General features: G+C 47.7%; 1 protein-coding gene across 4 annotated transcripts in view; it reads right to left on the minus strand.

The window, feature by feature from the left end:
• The window catches only part of RYR3 (ryanodine receptor 3), a 2,047,168-nt gene that overhangs the window by 748,501 nt on the left and 1,275,343 nt on the right, over positions 1-23,324 (minus strand). For all 4 annotated transcript variants that reach the window (XM_085627314.1, XM_085627313.1, XM_085627312.1 and 1 more), the window contains 2 exons: positions 17,186-17,307; positions 1,743-1,792 (listed from right to left, as the gene is read on the minus strand). In XM_085627314.1, coding sequence (XP_085483440.1) covers positions 1,743-1,792; positions 17,186-17,307 — 172 coding nt within the window. The remainder of the gene's footprint in view (positions 1-1,742; positions 1,793-17,185; positions 17,308-23,324) is intronic.

Below are 23,324 nucleotides of genomic sequence, written 5' to 3' on the forward strand. Positions count from 1 at the left end.
ATTGTAAGGACGCGTTTCGGTGTATCTGCCTTCTGCCAGCTCGCTTTGACAACATGCAGCAACTATGTGTCAGTACTTTTAAAGTCATAGTTCAGTTACCATTGGGTGCAGCAGGTAAGAGGAAGAAGGAGATTGGTCAATCCATTGTCAATGTCTTTCACCTCCGCAATTCTTCAAAACTTCAAATGCTTTTATGATGATGGACGTGGCCGAACTGGTCAGCTGGGCAAGCTGGCAATTCCCTGGTAGGCTGGAGCCCCAGGAGTCCAGTTTCAACACTTGGAGGCCGGTTTTGGACTTCAGGTGTGGTGGTGCCCATTATGCGATCCTTGAGGCAACTTGAAAGAGTTGCTCTGGTTTTAGTGCATTAGCACGTCTGCACATGGTAGCTGAATTTATCATTTTTACCAGGTCTATTTTAATTTCCCAAGTCCAGCCCTGGTGATGGAAAGAAGAATCCCCCCTCACTCCCCACCCCTCCCCCCCCATCCTCTCCACCCCTACCTGCCCCAACATTTCAGCTCAGTCTGCTACAATCACTATACAGGGGAAAATAACCTGCTACTATATAATACTGAGTATAGGAAAATGAAACAAAGACATGGCAAAGCTATCAAAAGGAATGTGATCTAAACGCACCTATAATTCTAAGATAAGTGCATTTGTCCACAATTTATAGACTTGTGACAATCTCGAAAAATGTTATGTGTTTCTTCTTTCAAATGCTTTTTACGAATTTCTGGGAATCTACAGAAGCCCCCTATCCCACAGCTTCAAATAATCAAAGAATTGGTTGAGAATGTAGCAAGTGCAATCACTTAAAAGAAAATGGCTATTTTCACTTTTCCAGTTAAGGGAAACTGTCAAACAGGAGTGGTAATGTATAAGTAGCTACCAGCAAGAAATGGTGAACTTACCAGGTATCCTATGACCTCATAACTTTTAATGACAGACGGACATTGAAGGAAAACAATCTCCTTCTTTCAATTCTCCCTCAACTAAGTGCAGCTTTTATTGCAAAGACAACACTGGGGCAGAGAGCACGAGAAATCCTGCATGACTCCTTTTGGGGACATCAGGCCATTTCCATTCCATTGAATTGACCATTGAGCATTAATACCTTGTAGGAGGTTGCCATTCTTCTTTTCTCAAAGAAAGGTTTTCCATCAATTCGGGCCAATAGGGCTAAAAACTATTTGTGTTGGGTCGTGCCCCCCAAATTTACTTAAACTTTTTTTAAATCTTCACCAGAATGTTTCAAGAGATACAAATGCGTTTAACCATCGCTAGAAATGCTTACAGCCGAGAAGCTGCTTTGGTTGCGTTAAGTCTTTGTGGAAATAGGCTGTGATGTTATTGATAGTGCAACCTCACTATGTAAGTGACCCATACGGTACTTAGATGAGGCTATGATCCACTTTAATTAAATTTATATCCAATAGGGTTGATTTGGTGGCAGAAGAGGCTAATGAATGGAGATTCCAGTGTACTTAGCTTGAACATTGTTATTAGAGATGGACATGTGTATACAGAAATTAGGATGTTTGGTGAACAAGACTGACCAACTTTTCCACTGCTTTGCTAATCTGCTAAAATGGTAATTTTCAATTAAATCCCAAATAGTCTTGCAGACTACAGTTTCAAATAACACACAGAAGCACACTGCAAAGAATTAAGGGGAGCAGTGAACATGCTCAGGTTCTAACAATGGGCAAAGCATGCTGTACACCAGGACCACTTACCGAAGAGGGAAATCCTATGTCTAACAAGAGCTGCGAGTTTGCAGAAGAGGCTGAGGTTTAAAAGAGAAGGTAAAAGAGGAGGAGAAGATTAAAAGATGCCAGAGCAACAACAATACATAGGGTTGAAAAATAGTGATTAGGAGAGAAATACACTGAAGAGAATCAAGAAATAGAGAACATGGCAAAAGGTGGATTAGTCTAGGAAAATGTCCTGCCTTCCATAATGAGATCAAAGAATAAATGTAAGTATTTTCAAAATGTAAAACTATTTCACTAAATGCCCATTAAATATATGTTTCAAAAGTAATGCTCCAAGATAAAGTAATTGCCTATATTCTGAATTTTTAGGAATAAAGTCTAAAACATCTTAACACATGCCAACACCTCTCAAAAAACCTTGGACCACATTCTTCTGAAAGTCACAATAGGTAGTGACTTACTTTACCTATTGCCCACTGCATAGGCTGGCATGTCTGCTCTGCGTTACGTATACTGAAAAGGCTAATATATAATTACTCTTGATTTCTCCCTTTTCACCCAACCAGCTGGCCGTTTACTGTTGTGAAAAGTTCTCTCAATATATTCAATTTGTGTAATCTTGTGTAGAGCAAAAAGGACGAGGTAAACCTAAACATAATTCTCATAGACATTACAAAGTGTTAATCATTATTTTTGCAGGCTTATGTCACAAGCATGTATGCAGGAAAGTAACAGTGAAGGGGAGGAAGAGCCTCTCTTTAGCTTGCTCTGCATATGAGGCACAGTCAAAGACTATGTTTATCTAATCTCCGGACTTCCTCACCAGCTTATCCTGACTGTGGTAGTGCTCACTGAAAGGCTTGAAAGGTTGGAATGCTCAAAGATCTTTCTGATCATGATGTTTAAGAGGTTTTTATAAAAATAAAGAACTCAGGAAATCTTCTGCTAAATGGTGGATTGCTGGATAACAACTCTACAAATAATTCACTTTCAACATCCAAACATTCTCGCAAAAATTGGATTTGCAAGAAGATTCTCTCCTCCCACATGCTTGTTTACGCCAAAACCATTCCTCACAAGCAAGACAAGCAAAGCTGGTAACTTCGCAACCTTTGCAATGATTGCCACCTCTATAAAGTCCAACATGTACAACTTCTTCAACTTTGAGCGTGAAAGAACAAGTTACTTATCTTCGATAACGCTTTATCTGGTAGAGAGTCTATCTGCCTCCAGATTCCTTACCTTAGAATAATGTCCAGGTGTCCGACTGGATCTGGAAGTTTTTTTGAGAAGTACCCCTGCGCGCCAGTAGGTGGTGTCAGATCTGCGTCAGCAGTGTCATTTGCACCCAGCTGGAAGTGCACAGTGCCTATATAGGTGCCAGCCCAGCACGCTGACATCAGATTCTTTTTGTAATTTTACACGCCAGAAGGGCTGAGCCACAAAGAATGCTGATGCACTTGTGTGCAGTGCTAAGGGCCTCGGAAGGGTGATCCTCAATGAAATCATTTCACAAAAAGGGGAGGATGGGAGGGTTGGTAAATAATCTACAGCTAGATAAGAGTCTTTACCAAATAAAGCATTACAGAAAATAGGTAACATGTTCATATGATAGAGGCTTCTAGCCGCAGATTCCTTACCTTCTTCCCAGAGGTGGGTCTGCAAATGGATTTAGACCAAATGATCCTGCAGGGCAGAATACGGCAAAATGGCCATCATGACGGACCAGATAGTAATGTTTGGTGAACGTGTGCAATGACACTCACATTGCTGAATGACAGATTTGCAATATACAATTGCTCTAACAAGCCAGCTGGTCGTGTCCAGTCCACATCTTGTTGTGAACTTTGATGCACAGGGGTTTTAGCCTTGGCTCTGGTGGAATGAGTGTACAAGCCCAAGAGTGCTTGCAGTTCACTGACCCTCAACGCCAAAGTTATGAATATCAGAAAAGCTGTTTACAAGGTTAGTAGGCAGAATGGACAGTTGTGGAATGGCTCAAAGGGGGTGCATATGAGAAATGTTGGGACCACATTGAGGTGCGTGATGAATGATCTTGGAGTGAAAAGGTGTTGAATTCCCATGAGAAAACAGGTCACAACAAGTGAGTTAAAGAATGATGATGGATTCAACCCTGATCTGTGACTGGGGGTGAGTGTCTGAAAAGTTTCAGAGCTCTGTCCATCATCTCCTTGTGTTTGTACAACAGGTGACTTAAACATAGAAGGTCAGTTCGTCGACCCCAAGAAAGCTGAAATTGCTGATAAGCAACTTTTAACAGTACCCAGAGCAGAGCCCTGCTAGGCCACCGTAAGACCAAACACGAGAACTTGGCATAGGAGTGCAAAAAAAGGTCAGTATTCTTGGATGCACACCATGTGACAAATTTATCCCAATGGCAGGCATATACTGTCTTTATGAAGGAATTCCTGGCTATCAGAATAACTTTTTGAGGAAGGTTGAAAGCAGTCAACTGTTGCCACGCAATATCCACACATGAAGGTGGAGGGTGTGCAGGTGAGGGACCCTTCCCTGCTGCTACAACAGAAGATCCTCCTGAAGGAGCAGCCTGATCGGAGGACCAATGTCCATGCTCAGGAGTTCAGGACACCAAACTCTCTGTGCCCAATCTTGGGCCACAATAATAACTTGGGCCTGGTCGTTCCTGATCTTATTGAAAACTTTGGGCAGGAGTGGTATCAGTGGAAAGGCGTACAGAAGGCCTGAGCCGAAAAGCGTCTCTGAGAGAGAGCTGCCTTGGAAACTCCAAAGTGCAGAACTGCTGACATTGCACATTCTCAGCAGTGGCAAGTAGATCTAACCAAGGTTCTCCCCAGTCTCAAAAGAAAGCCTTGAACCACCTCCAGATGGAGATGCCATTCATGATCTGCTAGGCATCAACGGCTGAGTTTGCTCTGACATTCAGAGAGCCTGCCAAGTGCTGAACCACCAGACAAACACCCTGCTGTTATAGGCATGCCCAGAGAAGCAGGGCCGCTTGAAATAGGGTCCACAACCCCATCCCACCCTGTTTGCTGCTGTGCCACATGGCAGGGGTTTTGTCTGTGAACACCTGAACTAGCCTTCCCTTGATCCAAGGAAGAAAGGCTTTAAATGCCAGTCGGATCACCCGCAGCTTCAGCAGGCTGGTGTGGAGCGGGGACTCTACTGGAACCAGAGTCTCCTGATCTCCACCTCTACCAGATGGCCACCCTAACCCATGAGTTACACTCCTGTCCCTACAGTCAACTCTGGGTGGGGAAGGGAGAGGAGTCTGTTTCTGACCCAACTGCTATTCATCAGCCATCACTGCAGGTGTTTTTCAGTTCACTCCAAGATCTGATACATATTAGAGAGATTTCCCTGATGCTGTGCCCACTGGGACTTCAGGTTCCACTGCATAGCTCGCATACACAAACGGGAAAGTGTTACCAGCAGGATGCAGTAGGTCATGAGACCCAACAGCCTCAGAGACAGTCTCACTGAAATCCATAATAGAGGCTGAAATGTTGGAATCATAGCCTGGATATCTTGGACTCACCTTTCGGGAGGATAGGCCCAAAACTGCACCATGTCCAGAACAGCTGCGATGAAAGGGAGAAGGAGCCAGGTATGACCTCAGAATGTTAATAGTGAACCCCAGCGAGTGTGGGAGGTTTGCCGTTGTCTGGAGGTAAGAGACAACTGCCTGGTGCGAGCCTGCCTACAACAGTTAATCATCGAGGTCGGAGAAGACTGGAACCCCTGACCTCCACAGATGTGCAGCAACCACTGCCATCATTTTGGTGAACAATCTTTGGGGCGCTGATGAAGCCAAAGAGGAGCACAGCGTACTGATACAGCTTGTTGCTCACTGTGAACCGCAGGTTTAATCGAGGGCAGGCAGGACGGTTTACCATCTAGTCTCCCAGGTAGATAGGACCTAGCTGAGATAACGTGGGCATCTTGAACTTCTCTTTTTTCAGAAAGAAGTTGAGAAGGCATAGGTCTAGATTAGAGGATTCCTCCATCCTTTTTGGGCAGTAGAAAGTAGAGGGAATAACAACCACAACCTACTTCTGATGTCAGCACCCTCTTGATGGCCCCTTTGGCCAAAAGGGACAGTACTTCCTGGCAGAGCATGGAGAAATGGCCCTCCGTTAGCCGATCATGAGCAGGTAACATAGATGAGGGGGGGGGTTCACGAAAGGGAATGGAGTAGCCCCTCTGGACATCTGCAAGGCCCACTTGTTCGATGATATGGACTGCCAGTGGGGATGGTAATGGCAAGTCGTGCTACCCACTGGGTGTCTGTGCTGGCATGAGGGCAAACTAAAGGGGTTTAGGACTGGCAGCTGCAGGGGAGGTGGTGGACTAGAATGACCTCTTGCTGCTTGTCCCACGTTGTTTGTGGGCACTGCACCTGCGACCACAAAAAGTCTGGGAAGCCTGCTGCCAAATGGTGTCTGGTTGGGAAAAGATGGAGTTGGCTGCCCCTACCATAGCCACTGAATGGGCAAAAGACAGACTGGGATTGGTGGGGAGCAATGGATAGGCACAAACATCTAGCTGTTGCCCTGCTGTCTTTAAAGTGCTCCAGCCTTGCCATCAAAAAGGCGAGAGCCATCAAAAAGCATGTCGTAGAGGGAAGCTTGGACATACCTGAAAAGTAAATGATTCTCAATCAGGCGTGGGGTCTAAGTGCCACCAAATATGCAATTGCTCTAACTAGGCAGCTGGTCGTGTCAAGTTGTTATCTTGTTGTGAACTTTGATGCATCTCGTCCATCTGCAATTGCCTGAGAGAGTATGGCATGGGCCTCCTCTGAGACCATAGGTAGCATATGCGCAACCAAGTCCCACACCCTGTGGGTGTATCGCCCCAAAAGACACACGGTGTTCACCAACTGGAGTGCAAGGCTAGCTGAAGAGAACATCCAGCCTTTTAAATTCCATATTCGGTTGTGCAGTAGGGAATGCGCCAGGGTTAGCACAGGAGGTGGAGGCTTGGACCACCAAGCTCTCCTGGGTTGGGTGAGGAAACTGGGGTTCCTAGGAGAGGGGTAATGGGAATAATAATTGTCCTGTGCACTAGAGCGCCTGTGTAGGGCTTGGACCAGACCCCAAGTAGGACATCTGCGAGGGCTTTTTTGAATGGGAGTAATGGTTCAGAGGGGACAACTCCCGGCTCAAGCCCCTCTGTCAGGACGTTTGTCTTGGTTGCCACTAAGGATAGCTGAAAGTCCAGAACCACAGCCACTGTCCACAAGATCATAGCAAAAGAGGCTCCCTCCTCCCTAGCCATGGTGGGAGGAGAAACCAAGCCAGTGTCTATAGAGGTATCCAAACTACAGGCATGTGTCAGTGTCTCATACCAGTTGTCCTCTGCTTCCTCAAGGGAATGATGGTATTCAGAAGGGTCCTCAGACCCCTCCCAATCATCTACATCTCCAAGCGCTTGAAGGAAAAAGGCACTGGTTCCGACTTGGAAGGCAATGGACTGGTCGGTGCTAGTAATCTGAGTCAGATGATACCCATCTGACTTTTTATATTGGAGTAAGGAATGATGACGGGGGTGGCACCACTGTGGGGTGTAGGAAGTGACTGGAACAACAGCACTGGAGAGGACTCCAAAGAAGGTTGAAGTCTTGCAAGCGGACCCACTCTGATCCAGCACTGGATCCATATAGTCCAGCTGCTGTCGATGGTGGACCAGCCAGTGGAAATTCAGTGGGCCCTTCCTGAACCCATGGGGACTGAAGGCGCTCTAGGGGGGCCAGGCCACTCAAATATGAGGTGCATAGCCTTATAGAACTCTTTTAGTTGGACAGGGGTCGCTCCAGCTCCAGGAATCTCTGGGAGGCACAGAGCAGGTTCAAGCACAGGCTCCATGGCGGAGCGAGGCCTAGAGTGCTGACTGTCCTCTACCTCGTCCAATGACTTAGACCGGTGCAGGAATGTGGAAGAATGATTCAACTTCTTGTTTTTGTCGAACTTACCCGAGGAAAGCTCTGCGAGCGGTCCTGGGACCTTGCGCTCGACCAGGATCTTGAATGTCGAGGGGTCATCCGACTGCGGGCAGCGAGGAGCATGAGCACTTCAGGTTCATGGCGCAGCAGTCCATGCAGGTCTTGGAGTTGTGGTCCTACTCGAAGCACCACAAACAAATCAAATGTGGTTATGTCACAGACTTGTGCCTGTAAAAGGCAACACATGGCTTGAAACCAGTAGGTTTTTAGGGGACATCGTTAACACACTAGGAGAAGTTACTTCTCAAACATTTCCTCAACAAAAAGTTTAAAAAAGGTCAGTCAGAAATTGACGGATCTGGGCTGACTGGTGTGAAAAGAAGAATACTGATGTTAGCTCACTGGCGTAGCATCTATATAGGCACATTCGGCGTGGACGGCGCGGAGGTAAACAATGCCACCTACCGGCACGCAGGGGCAAAGCTCGAAAAATCTTCCTGTTCCAGTCTGACGCCTGCGGAATATTTTAAAGCATAGAAGCTGCGGGCAGAGGTCTGTATCAAATAAGCTTTTACACTGGATCCTCTGCTTCACTATGGGCTACTGGAGTGAAAACAGTTTTCTTTTGTAATCTATGGTGATTGTGTTGCGTGCTGCACTACAGAGGTCCTATACATATGATTCTATTAGCCTAAGAGGGTACAACCTCCACTTCGAAGGAGAAGCGTGCAGTAAAATCACTGCCACTGAGGTGATACCTAAATGTATAATTTGATCAAAAAAGAGTTGATTTAAAAGTGAATGGCAACATTGCAGAGAAAGGTATGAGGCCTCACCATGCCTACTTCTGCACCCTGAACTTACACTACAGATTTATAGACAGCCTGGTGACTATTCTTTAGCGCTCTACAGGGTGGGACAGTCACCCGGAAGTAAAGGGGCCAAGTGAGTGTGCCTTCAGAGTTACAGGGAGAGAAGGGACCTAAAAGAAGCTGTCATAATGTCAGATAGAGTTAAAAGACACTCTACAGGGCGGGACAGTCACCCTGAAGTAAAGGGGCCAAGTGAGTGTGCCTTCAGAGTTACAGGGAGAGAAGGGACCTAAAAGAAGCTGTCATAATGTCAGATAGAGTTAAAAGACACTCTACAGTGTGAGACAGTCACCCTGAAGTAAAGGGGCTAAGTGAGTGTGCCTTCAGAGTTACAGGGAGAGAAGGGACCTAGAAGAAGCTGTCATAATGTCAGATCGAGTTAAAAGGCACTCTACAGGGCGGGACAGTCACCCTGAAGTAAAGGGGCCAAGTGAGTGTGCCTTCAGAGTTACAGGGAGAGAAGGGACCTAGAAGAAGCTGTCATAATGTCAGATCGAGTTAAAAGGCACTCTACAGGGCGGGACAGTCACCCTGAAGTAAAAGGGCCAAGTGAGTGTGCCTTCAGAGTTACAGGGAGAGAAGGGACCTAAAACAAGCTGTCATAATGTCAGATCGAGTTAAAAGACACTCTACAGGGCGAGACAGTCACCCTGAAGTAAAGGGGCCAAGTGAGTGTGCCTTCAGAGTTACAGGGAGAGAAGGGACCTAAAAGAAGCTGTCATAATGTCAGATAGAGTTAAAAGACACTCTACAGGGTGAGACAGTCACCCTGAAGTAAAGGGGCTAAGTGAGTGTGCCTTCAGAGTTACAGGGAGAGAAGGGACCTAGAAGAAGCTGTCATAATGTCAGATAGAGTTAAAAGACACTCTACAGGTCGAGACAGTCACCCTGAAGTAAAGGGGCTAAGTGAGTGTGCCTTCAGAGTTACAGGGAGAGAAGGGACCTAAAAGAAGCTGTCATAATGTCAGATCGAGTTAAAAGACACTCTACAGGGCGGGACAGTCACCCTGAAGTAAAGGGGCCAAGTGAGTGTGCCTTCAGAGTTACAGGGAGAGAAGGGACCTAAAAGAAGCTGTCATAATGTCAGATCGAGTTAAAAGACACTCTACAGGGCGGGACAGTCACCCTGAAGTAAAAGGGCCAAGTGAGTGTGCCTTCAGAGTTACAGGGAGAGAAGGGACCTAAAAGAAGCTGTCATAATGTCAGATCGAGTTAAAAGACACTCTACAGGGCGAGACAGTCACCCTGAAGTAAAGGGGCCAAGTGAGTGTGCCTTCAGAGTTACAGGGAGAGAAGGGACCTAAAAGAAGCTGTCATAATGTCAGATAGAGTTAAAAGACACTCTACAGGGTGAGACAGTCACCCTGAAGTAAAGGGGCTAAGTGAGTGTGCCTTCAGAGTTACAGGGAGAGAAGGGACCTAGAAGAAGCTGTCATAATGTCAGATAGAGTTAAAAGACACTCTACAGGTCGAGACAGTCACCCTGAAGTAAAGGGGCTAAGTGAGTGTGCCTTCAGAGTTACAGGGAGAGAAGGGACCTAAAAGAAGCTGTCATAATGTCAGATCGAGTTAAAAGACACTCTACAGGGCGGGACAGTCACCCTGAAGTAAAGGGGCCAAGTGAGTGTGCCTTCAGAGTTACAGGGAGAGAAGGGACCTAAAAGAAGCTGTCATAATGTCAGATCGAGTTAAAAGACACTCTACAGGGCGAGACAGTCACCCTGAAGTAAAGGGGCCAAGTGAGTGTGCCTTCAGAGTTACAGGGAGAGAAGGGACCTCAAAGAAACTGTCATAATGTCAGATCGATTTAAAAGACACTCTACAGGGCGAGACAGTCACCCTGAAGAACAAGTTACTTACCTTCGGTAACGCTTTTTCTGGTGGATACAGTATCTGCCTGTGGATTCCTCACCTTGTGAATATCCCCTGCGCCAGCAACATTCGGAAACTTTTGTAGCAGTCCACGCCGATGAGGTCGAAGACGACGTCACAGAGGCACGGCTCCGCTCGCGACTCCACTGACGTCACCGGCTCCATAAGAAGACCTCCTCGGCGTGATGACGTCAGTTCCGCCCCCTTTTTTCCGTGCCTTCGAGGCACACGGACGGACTGACAGCAATATGTACATAAACAGTATACACAGTACACAATATGCATATCAACACACACAGTGTGGAGAAGAAACATCAAAGCACTAGAAATAACCTAATGCCCTTGACAGTCATAAACACATTTGAAACCATCAATAGAATTACAGTCATAGAGTCACTGGTATAGAAGGATGGACAACGGGGAGGCGGGTGGGTCAGTGAGGAATCCACAGGCAGATACTGTATCCACCAGAAAAAGCGTTACCGAAGGTAAGTAACTTGTTCTTCTGATGGATACATCTGCCAGTGGATTCCTCACCTTGTGAATAGATTCCACAGCAGTCCCCACTCCCGGAGGAGGGTGTCCATCCCCCTATACCAGAAAATCCTGAAGGACGGAACGAGCAAAATGTCCGTCCCTCCTCACCTCGGTGTCCAAGCAATAATGTTTTGCAAAGGTGTGCAGGGAGGCCCAAGTTGCCGCCCTACAAATGTCCTCCACAGGAACACCCCTAGATAAAGCAGACGTAGAAGACTTTGCCCTGGTAGAATGAGCCCTCAAACCCTCCGGAGGCTCCTTACCAGCTAGGGAGTAGCAGATCTTGATGCATAGTACAATCCATCTGGAAAGGGTGCGCTTGTGCACTGCACGACCCTTTCTGCAACCAGCAAAGCCCACAAAGAGCTGATCATCAATCCTGTAGTCTTTTGTCCTGTCCAGGTAAAAGCTCACCGCCCTCTTAGGGTCCAAACGGTGAAGTCTCTCCTCCTCCTTGGAAGGGTGAGGGGGAGGATAAAAGGAAGGAAGGGTAATGGATTGCCCCAGATGGAAGGGAGTTACCACCTTAGGCAAAAACGCAGCCCTGGTCCGGAGCACCATTCGTTCAGCATGCACAGTCAAGAATGGGGGCTTTGAACTAAGAGCTTGAAGCTCACTCACCCTCCTTGCCGAGGTGATTGCAACGAGGAATACCGTCTTAAAAGACAACAGTCTCAAGGGACACTTATGTAAGGGCTCGAAGGGAGAACCCATAAGATAAGTCAGTACAAGGTTTAAGTCCCATTGAGGTACAATAAAGGGAGTAGGAGGAAATTTATTTGTGAGGCCCTTGAGAAACCTAAGAACAATAGGTGATTTAAATAAAGACGGCTGATCCGGCAGGCATAGGAAAGCCGACAAAGCAGACAAATATCCTTTAACTGTAGCCACAGCAAAGCCTTGCTGAGCAAGAGAAAGGGCAAACTGCAAAATGTTAGACAAACGAGCCTTCAAGGGATCAATTGACCTCTCTCCACACCAGAGAACAAATTTAGACCATCTATATGAGTATATGGATTTGGTGGAGTGTCGCCTGGCTGATAAAATAACGTCCACCACATCTGGAGGGAGAGAGAAAGAATTCAGGTTGCCCCGTTCAATCTCCAGGCATGAAGGTGTAAGCTCTGGAGGTGGGGGTGTAGAACCTGCCCCTCCGACTGCGAGAGGAGGTCTGCCCTCAGAGGGAGACGGAGCGGAGGGCACGAGGAGAGGTGGAGAAGATCTGTATACCACACCCTTCTTGGCCAATCCGGGGCGATCAATATGACTTGGGCCCGGTCTTGGCGAATCTTCCTCAGAACCCGAGGAATCAAGGGTATGGGAGGAAACGCGTAAAAGAGTTGCGAACTCCAATCGACCTGAAACGCGTCCCCCAACGCTCCCTGCACCGGATACTGGAGACTGCAGAATGACGGGCAGTGAGCATTCTCGCGGGTGGCAAACAGATCCACCCGAGGAGTTCCCCCCGTCCGAAAGACGTGACGAACCACCTCCGGATGGAGCCTCCACTCGTGGTCGGCGGAGAACTGCCGACTGAGACTGTCCGCACGAACGTTCAGAACCCCGGCCAGATGATTTGCCATCAGACAAATCTGATGGTCCCGAGCCCAGGACCATAGACGCAGGGCCTCTCTGCAGAGACAAAGAGACCCCACTCCTCCCTGTTTTTTTATGTACCACATCGCGGTAGTGTTGTCCGTCAGGACTTGAACAGACTGACCGCGAAGGGAAGGGAGGAAGGCCTTGAGTGCTAAACGTATCGCCCGTAACTCCAGAAGGTTGATGTGAAGCAACCTTTCCTCTGGAGACCAAAGACCTTTGATCTCCAGATCCCCCAGATGAGCACCCCACCCTAGAGTGGATGCATCCGTTATCACCGTGGTCACCGATGGAGGTAGATGAAAGGGCTTTCCTTGGGTCAGATTGCCCTCCACGCTCCACCAAGACAAATCCGCTGCAGCTTCTCTGGAGATCCTCACAGACTCCCTGAGATCTCCCCTGTGCTGATACCACTGCTTGCGGAGGCACCACTGGAGTGCCCTCATGTGCCAGCGTGCATGGTTGACCAACAGTATGCAGGAGGCGAACAGACCGAGCAGACGAAGGACCTTCAGAACTGGAACGACCGCTCCGTTGAAAAATAAAGGAATCATTTCCTGTATGTCGAGAATCCTTTGAGGAGGAGGGAATGCTCGACACACAGTAGTGTCCAGTACCGCACCTATGAACAGGTTGCGCTGAGAGGGCACCAGGTGAGATTTGGGCACATTGATCGAAAAACCCAATTTGTACAACAGCTGAGTTGTATCCCGCAGATGGAGCAGCACCTTCCCTGGCGACTCCGCCTTGATCAGCCAGTCGTCCAAATAAGGGAAAACCGAAATCCCCGACCTTCTGAGATGGGCTGCCACCACCGCCATCACCTTTGTGAAGGCTCGTGGTGCCGAAGTAAGACCAAACGGGAGGACCGCAAACTGATAATGTTGCGACCCTACCGTAAACCGGAGATACTTCCTGTGCGTCTTCAGAATGGGGATGAGAAAATACGCATCTTGCAAGTCGAGCGACACCATCCAGTCCTCCTGATTCAGCGCCTGAAGAACCTGCGCAAGGGTGAGCATCTTGAACTTCTCTTGCTTCAGATAAAGATTCAAGATCCTGAGGTCCAATATCGGACGCAATCTGCCGTCCTTTTTCGGAATCAGAAAATACCGCGAGTAGCATCCCTGACCCCTCTCCTGCTCTGGGACCACCTCTATCGCACCTTTCTGAAACAACTTCAGGACTTCCTCCTGCAGGAGAAGACGGTGGTCCTCCGAGCAAGCCCCTTGGCAAGGAGGATAATTTGGAGGGAATTCCCGAAAGGGAAGGGCGTACCCATTTTCTACAAGATCTAGAACCCAGAGATCTGTAGTTACAGATTCCCAATCTTGCAGAAAATGGGTAAGCCGGCCCCCCACAGGACCAGCATGATCCGGAATGTCGAATCTAGGGCTGTTTTGCGGTGGTGGGAGGGGCTGAGGAAGAGGAAGAGGAGGAGGAGAGCTGACGACCACGTGAGCGACCTCTAAGCCTTCCTCTATATCCCTTGGACAGAGAGCCTTGCTGCTGCTGCTGCCGCTGAGATGGTCTGTAGGAACGAAAACTCGCCCTTCCAAAGCCTCTGTACCTCTTAAAAGTACCCCTCGGCTGGGATTGAAGGCCCAACGACCTAGCCGTAGCCTTACTCTCTTTGAAGCGCTCGAGAGCAGCATCAGCCTTCTTCCCGAACAGACCAGACCCATCAAAAGGTAAGTTCAACAAAGTCGTCTGGACATCCGAAGAGAACTCGGAGGACTTAAGCCATGCACCCCTCCTGGTGGCAACTGAAGACCCCATGACCCTGGCAACTGAGTCTGCTGTTTCCAGGCCACTCTGTATAACCTGGCGAGCAGCCGCCTGGGCATCCGACAGCACTTCATTGAAGCCTCCTCTATCCTCCTCTGACAGTTTTGGCGCCAACTTTTTAGCAGAGTCCATAAGCGCATGGATATAGCGCCCCAATAAACAAGTTGCATTTGAAGACTTTAATGCCATACTGGCTGAAGAAAAGACCTTCTTGGCCGATTGGTCCACCTTCTTTGCCTCCCTGTCCCCTGGGACTTGAGGAAACGCACCTTTGGAACGTCCAGAACAAGCCGCCTGAATCACTAGGCTTTCAGGTGAAGGGTGTGAAGACAAAAACTCAGGATCCCCTGGAGCCACCCTATATCTTCTTGCAACTACCTTGGATACTGCAGGAGCTGAAAAAGGCTTGCGCCACACATCCAGCACAGGCTCCAATATTGCCTCATTAAAGGGCAACAGAGGCTCTGACACCGCAGTTGGAGAATGCAACACCTCAGTCAAAATATTGGACTTGAATTCAGTAGATGGCAATTGAAGATCCAACAACTCTGCAGCCTTTCTAATTACAGCATGATAGGGTGCCGCGTCCTTAGAGGGTTCATCCGATGGCGGAGTGATCTCCCACTCCGGAGACAAATCCAAACCACTTGCCTCCTTCAACTCGTCGAACACCTCATCAGATTCGACCAATTCCCCCTCTTCAGCCTCATCCATCAGAAAGCGTCTCTCCTCCAGCACTCTCTGCGCCTCCCTTCTTGAACGGATCCGCACCTGCGGCGTCGGCGGCGCCGTGATCGAATCCGACGGCGCCGGCAGTGGCGTCGAACGCGGATCAGCTGGAGCAGCCGGCGTCGAACGAGGTCGAGTCGGCGCTGGCGAAGAGGGAAGCGGCGTCGATGTTCTCGGCGCCGGCATCTGCCAAGACGGCGTCGCTGGGAAGAACGGCATAAATGGTGCTTGAGGGTAAACCTGCGGCACACCCAGATTGAAAGCCATCGGACCCATCGGACCCATAGGTGCACCAGAGGTATACATGGCCCGAGAAAACACCCCGTACATCGCATTGAGATAATGCGAGGGGTCCTGACCTGGATTAGGGAAAGTCGGAAACTGGTCAGGTAACACCGGACTCGGGCCTGCCGGCGCCGACGGTGGAACTTGCGGCGTCACAGACTCACCCGAAGCCTGATTATCCTCATCCTGGGCCGGAGTCGGAGACGTAGCCCGAGGACTTGCAGGATCTGGAGATGGCACCGGCGCCGGAGAGGACGCCGGCACCGGGGATTCAGCCGGAGCCGGCGAAGACACCGGAGAAGATGGAACCGGAGGCGAAGTCGGGACAGGAGAAGGAGACACTGACTCCCTTCGACGCCGAGCAGGTGATTTCGACTTCGACGTCGAAGCCTTATGATGCGACGAATGCCTCCTCTTTTTCTTATGCTTCTTGCTCTTTGAAGCATGTCCCGAAGTCGACTTGGAAGCCGACCTCGACCTCGACCTCGACCTCGACCTGGATCTTTTTCTACCTCTTTTCTCCTTTTTCTTCATCCGGGCGATAAAAAGCTTTGCCTCTCTCTCCTTAAGAGCCTTCGAGCTCATTTTCCTGCAACTCGAACAACCTCCAACGTCATGGTCCGAGGACAAACACCAAACGCAATCGTCATGCGGGTCAGTGATGGACATGTGTTTGCCACATTCACGGCAAGGCTTGAAACCAGACTTCCTTGTCGACATTCTCGAAGAAAGACAGAGAAACTTCAGAATAAACACAAAGTAACAGGTAAAGCTACCAGTAACGATTCCCGAAATCCGTTGGCGTCGTCGGCGCGGAAAAAAGGGAACTGACGTCATCACGCCGAGGTGGTCTTCTTATGGAGCCGGTGACGTCAGCGGAGTCGCGAGCGGAGCCGTGCCTCTGTGACGTCGTCTTCGACCTCATCGGCGTGGACTGCTACAAAAGTTTCCGAATGTTGCTGGCACAGGGGATATTCACAAGGTGAGGAATCCACTGGCAGATGTATCCATCAGAAGTAAAGGGGCCAAGTGAGTGTGCCTTCAGAGTTACAGGGAGAGAAGGGACCTAAAAGAAGCTGTCATAATGTCAGATCGAGTTAAAAGACACTCTACAGGGCGAGACAGTCACCCTGAAGTAAAGGGGCTAAGTGAGCGTGCCTTCAGAGTTACAGGGAGAGAAGGGACCTCAAAGAAACTGTCATAATGTCAGATAGAGTTAAAAGACACTCTACAGGGCGGGACAGTCACCCTGAAGTAAAGGGGCCAAGTGAGTGTGCCTTCAGAGTTACAGGGAGAGAAGGGACCTAAACGAAGCTGTCATAATGTCAGATCGAGTTAAAAGACACTCTACAGGGCGAGACAGTCACCCTGAAGTAAAGGGGCCAAGTGAGTGTGCCTTCAGAGTTACAGGGAGAGAAGGGACCTAAAAGAAGCTGTCATAATGTCAGATCGAGTTAAAAGACACTCTACAGGGCGAGACAGTCACCCTGAAGTAAAGGGGCTAAGTGAGTGTGCCTTCAGAGTTACAGGGAGAGAAGCGACCTAAAAGAAGCTGTCATAATGTCAGATCGAGTTAAAAGTCATTGTGTTGCTGGATGAAGTCCTTAGTAGAGATGCGCAGAGATAGTTGCTATTTGTAGTGAATATACTGCCACTTCCCTATTAAAGCATTATGGGATTATAAACTTTGGGTTGGAAAGCACTATCCGCATTTGAGTGCTAATTCAGAAACAACCACTGCTCTCTACAGGACTGTCCTTCATTTGACCCGGATGTGAGAATGTATGTACATACAATTGACCTCAATTTGCAGAGCATCACCAGTGTCAGTTTACCTGGCCACCATCTCTTTCTCCTTGTTGGACGCGTAGCCGCTGCTGCTGAGCGTCTTGATGGGGGAAGAAAGGAAGTACAAGCAGTGGTTCTTAAAGTACTGGTCCATGAGAGGAAGGAGAACCTTTGAGGATTGGAAACAGAGTCAAATTAGGATTATTGAAAATCACCATCACACATCTTAAATTCGAAAGAAAGAACATTTTCCATGTGCTGAACAAAAGCACATTTGTTAGAAAGAGCAGAAACGCTCTCTTCCTACTTTGTGACAGTTACATACATCATCATCCGTTTATGTAAAAAAGGAATCATAAACCTACCCCTTAATAATGCATTTACTGGGATCTCAGTACTCTGAGACAGCAATGAAGTAGTCTATCAGGAAATCGGGAGATTTCTTGCGAGGAAACCACTTGTGAAAGACTGGTAGGCATGGAGCAGGCCCCTCACTGACTCTGGCCCAGCCCTACCTGCCTTCCGCAGGTGACAACCTATCAAGGAATCTCCAGTTTCCATCGCACTGAGACGGCTGGCTCTGTGATGCATTTGACAACTCTGTGTTGTCAGGCTCTAAGAATAACTTCGCTGTGGGATACCCGCAGACCTGGACATTCCGATGCCGACTTAGATACAAGGAAAAGGAAGTGCATTTCCACTGAGTCTCCAAAGGAAAGCACATGCTGCATGGGCCCCGGGTCGAACTGAGTGATGTGTCACCCCACACATCGGCCACCAATTGTGACTCAGGTTCACAGATCCCCGCGTGGCATCGGAATTCCTTTTTGTGGTTGATAACTGGCGGGAAGTGGCAGAGGCCGGAGGACGCGTCTTGCTGATGGCGTTTGGTGTTTATTACGTTCAATTGGAACCGCGTTCCCCGCAGGGCTGAGAGCGAGGAACGGAGGCAGCTAATTATTACCGAAGGCATGGGGCCCACACACCTCTCTGCACACAAACACGGCCAAGAGGAGGGTCCCAAAGTCACGGATACATTCGCAGCTCTTTCTGTCAGTTCTACAACAGATTTAGTGCTGTATGCCTAGCTTGCCTTTATGTGACCTATTTCAACCTGCATTGAAGCCACTGTCGTTTAAATGTTTTTCTCATAGACATAACACAGGTTTCTACAGCTACTAAATAGATAATATTGACAACTAAGTCAAGTTTCAAAACTTTATTCGGATAATAGTAATCCATAAAAGCACAAAATACAATTAACATTGCAGATGTACAATATGCAATTATTTACAAGATAAACGCAACAAATCGTTCATACTTTAAGACATAGTTAAACGGGCACGAACCACAACTTTTAAAAAAGGAACCCACACGGAAAACAAGTTCATGATCATCCAGGGTTAATATCATTGAAAGTGCGAGATCCAGGCTAATCGGTTTCAATTTTTCAAAATACGGAGTTAAAAACCATTTAATATATTTAGTATAAAATTTACAAAAGAATAAGAAATGTAAAATTGTTTGATCACTCCAGCAATCACATGGGCACGGCTCGAAAATGTGATCATTAGGATTCCATAACGGGAAACTAAGAGCATATTTGATAGTGCCAGCCCTAAGGCGAAATAAGAGGCCTCGCTCCCAGTGGCTCATTGGGAGAGTTAAGTAGCTGGGTATGGGATAAGTTAAAAGATTACGGGCTAGGTATCTAGTAACACTAGGTTTCAAGGACTCTCTCGCAACCCTTTCGTCACTGAACAGTGTATAGAGAGCTTGTTTGAGTACAGACTTGGGTGGGAGCTGGATGGTGGTGGGATCAGAAAAAACATTTTGAAAATTCGCACTACCAAGAACGCTCTGCACCCCAGAAAGCCAAGGGATGGACATGCCTCTGTCACAACATAAACAATCCTCTATAATATCCCTAGTCAATTTAGCGGCAGGATTTTTCCAAATAGCCAGCCAAAAAAGAGCAGGGCGAGCACGAATAAAATCCCCTATAAAATGCAACCCTAGTTCTTTATGACATATGTAGTGGGGAGAGGAGATGGGGGCACAAAGGAGCTTCCTGCAAAATCTATTTTCCTCAGCAAGAATGTGCGGACATCTGGCTGTTCCCCAAACCTCAGCTCCATACGTTGCGACCGGAACGCATTGGGCCTTATATATTTTTAAAGTGGCAACCAGCGCGCCAGTCATTTTAGGGCGGGGGAGGCTCAGGATAGAGTTAATGGCCTTTGAGAACCTACCCCTGGAGTGGGCAATATGCCCACTCCAGGAGTTGTTCGCAGCAAAGACCACTCCCAAATACGGGAAGCTACTGGTAGACCCCAATCTCTCTGTCCCCACGACGATGCTTCCAATGTGTTGTTTCTTCGGGCCACAGGACATAACAAAGGATTTCTTAAAATTGGTCTTTAAGTCCAAAGAGTCCATATGGTCGATGAAACCATTCACTAGGATGCGTAACGCATTGGGGGTGCGGCCCATAAGGACCGCATCATCTGCATATAGCAGAGCGGGAAGGTAATTACCCTTTATTTTGGGAACATCACAGGTTAGAGAAACCAAGGACTTATGTAGCCCATTAATATAAATGATAAATAAAAGAGGGGCTAAAACACATCCCTGTCTAACCCCTCTATGCACTCTTACCGCATCAGTCACCTCACCCCCTTGGCTAATCCTAATGCAGGCCTTCAGATCTCTATGCAAATAGGCCAGAAAATGAACCAAAGATTCATCCATGCCATATTGCAATAGGGCCCTCCAAAGCATCGACCTATTAACGAGGTCGAAAGCAGTGGATAGGTCCATGAAGGCGAGGTAAATTGGGGATTTGCGAGCTACGGTATACTTACCCAAAATAGGATTGAGGTTAAGACATTGCTCTGCCGTACCAACCTTATTTCGAAAACCCAGCTGGCAGCTCTCTAAGATGTGATTATCCTCGGCCCAGGTCAAGATTTTATTATATAACACTCAACCTAGTATTTTTAGGGTATTGTCAATGAGGGAGATAGGCCTATAGCAGGATGGTTGGGACCGATCTCCCTTCTTGAAAATTGGCACTATTGTGCTTGATGACCAAGTTGGTGGTGAAGAGGTGAATGTTAGATTGTTAAAAACGTTCAACAATAGAGGGCCCCACAAATCAGGATAAGATTTAATAATATCAATAGGGAGGCCATCCGGGCCTGGGGCCTTATTCCCCGCGCTCTGGGTGATAGCTTCTACCACCTCCGATAATGATATTTCTACCCACGGGGGGTGATTGAATACTGGGGTAGCTGTTACTGAGTGCGGGGCGGCATAAATCTTAGAGAAATGGTCCACCCAGGCTGCACCAGAAATGGTGCAGTCCATTGGGGTCAAAAGCTGGCCTGAGCAACGCAAGTCTTTGACCGCGGCCCAAAAGACATCCCCCCTTCCGCGATCAACAGTTTGCGCTAACACCTCCCAACGCTCTTCTAGGATCTCCTCCTTCCTTCTCGTAATGGCCAGTTTGTATCGAATCCTAGTATTTTTCACATCGGTCGGGTTTCTCGGGCAGGAAGACCAAACACGCCGCAAGTCGCGGTTGGCTAGAGAACACTCATGATCAAACCATCTCGGGCCATCTGAGACTATGCGCTGCGGGGTCATAAGTTGGGCTCGGCAGGCTGAGCAAATCTTAACAAAATCCTCAACTGCCTCAGGATTCGGATTTAGGTCAGACAAACAAGAGAAGAAGAGGGGTAAGTTATCTCTAACCAGTGCCTGAAAAGTCCCCTTAATATTAATACCCCTCCATTTTAATCTAAGATTATTTGAGCATATGGAAAGGTTCCTAGCTCCACATTCCATATTATATACCGGGCGGTGGATTGATTTTAGACAAACCTTAATGGGGTTATGATCCCCTTGAGGCACGGGAATTACTATAGCCTCACTAATACGGTCAGCCAACCCAGGAGAAATAAAAATATAATCAATAATTGATAAACAATCTCTGCCTCTGAATGTAGGTACTGGGGGAACTGTTAACAAACAATTAGCCATTATATCCATTACATTCTCCAGGTTATGTGAATTCAAAAAGGAAGTCAATTCTACTCCCCTTTGACACCCAGAACCAAAGCTCCTTACCCCCATGGGTGGGCAAGCCGCATTAAGTTTTGCATTAAAATCACCTCCCAACTCAAACCCGCTAGTTTCATCAAAGTCGTGCCTAGATTCCAAAGTAGCTATAAAGTTAAAAAGATTTATAAAATTAATATTTGGCAATGAACTAAAATCATTGTTATAAAAGTTAACCAGGAAAAAACTTATTTTCTGGGTAAATAATATAGCCTGGAAATTCTGATTATGTGTTGGTATAATGGTATAACCTTGGTAGTGCCTCCAACGGTAATATTGACCCAGATAGATAAGCCTCCCGAGGGGCGACCCATTCTAGATTTGGTTGCCAGAGTGTTAAAGCAATGGAACCCGTTAACGTGCAGTTCCGTTGTAGCCCATGTCTCCTGTAACATAATTATGTCATGACTTTGAATTAAAGTAAGCCACCCGGGATCGCGTAATCTCTGTCGGAGGCCTGCTACGTTCCAACTTAAAACATTTAAGGTGCCCGCTTTTGACACAACTCTCCCTGGGTGACTATCTAGGCTATTTTGAATAGCGAGTGCTGGTACTGGGGAAAGAGCAGGAGTAACCTCAATCTGTAACAGGGCAAGAGGTTCAACACTCACTCTTGGTTGTCAGTCGGGAACATCTAAATCTGACAGAGCTGAAAAGCGATTAACCAGAGGAAGGGCCTTGGGCGTGGGCGCATATGCATTAATAGTAGGTTTATAAAAATAACCAAGGGTAAACATACATATGTTCAACTTTAGACCCGGCAATAACTCACAGGTTTGCATTAGGGACCGAACGGTGTGGGGACTACAAAAAGTGATAACAATACAATCGCCTATAATGTTTTTAGCGGATTCGCCCACCCATCCCACTCTTCGCACCATTAAGATTTTGTGCAGTCTGGCCGGGTCAAACCCTTTATGTTTCCTCAGCCTGTCCACACATTTATTTAGAACATCCACCCATCACTCCTTCCTAGAACCCGACAAGCAGGGAACTCCTCCCAAAACTATCACATAAGGATAGGAGGCAGGGGGAAGATTCAGAACCTCAGTTTTAGGAAAAGTCTTTGGCGGCATTGGGTCTGTGGTGCGTTGTCTTACTTCAGGGTCCGATGTTCGGGGGGGGGGGGGACAATCGCAGAGTGCTGTTGCTGTGAACTACTAGATGGACTCTGGGTCCTATTGTTAGGTTCAGCCGTCCTGAGACCTAGGTTGGCAAGATCCCCCTGCGTATGAGTAGTTGTAATTAGGGGATTGCGGTTAGCAACCGGGAGATCAGAAACTGGCACCCGGGTTAACAATTGCTCCATACATGCAAGTCTTTCCTGTAAAAGAGAGAAGTTTTTATCAAATAAAGCCTTGGAATGGCTAACTATTGCTCTCAAGCCCGGCAGCCATAATGTCATCTTTGCTTGGCGGGCAAGTTATATCATCAGTTTGGGTACCAACGGACGCAGTGATTGGAACAGCTGAAATTTGTAAAGGAACAACACTAAGAACTCCAGAGCGATTGTGGGATTTGGATGTAAGATTCGGGCCCCTTTTGCGTTTGGCCGGTGGTTCCTTAGGTTTAGACTCTGTAGAATTTTTAAGATTGCGGGATCGAGTCCGAGCTTTTTGTCTGCTTAGAATAGTAACAGAGGGGGAGTCCGGAATTACTAATAAGGAGGATTGGGGAAGAGGTGCCTCAAACATATGAGAGAGGGTAGGAGATACAGAGAGCCGGGGATGTAACATGTCTCCCTGAGTTAGAGCTTCCAATGAAGAGCGTCTTTGAGCCGTTAGTAAATCTAGGGACAATCGCCGCTCAGTTAGCTCGATCTCATGCGTGAGTAAACTCTCTGCCCTAATCATGAAAGCATCAAGTGTCCCCACCGCACCCTTACGTCTATTCATACTTGTGCTATTCTAAACACACCCTGATGCAACAAACAACAGTGATTTAATAAGGCATCCGCCCGTGTGTATATAACAGTCACCTGAGGGTATGATTTGCGTTGCACTACAGGTCCATAGGGGGTGGCCCAGCCCGGCCTCCTCAGGCCCCTGACGGCCACATCCGGCC

This window comes from Triturus cristatus, chromosome 9 (genome assembly GCF_964204655.1).
Source record: "Triturus cristatus chromosome 9, aTriCri1.1, whole genome shotgun sequence".
In the NCBI taxonomy this organism is placed as follows: Eukaryota; Metazoa; Chordata; class Amphibia; order Caudata; family Salamandridae; genus Triturus; species Triturus cristatus.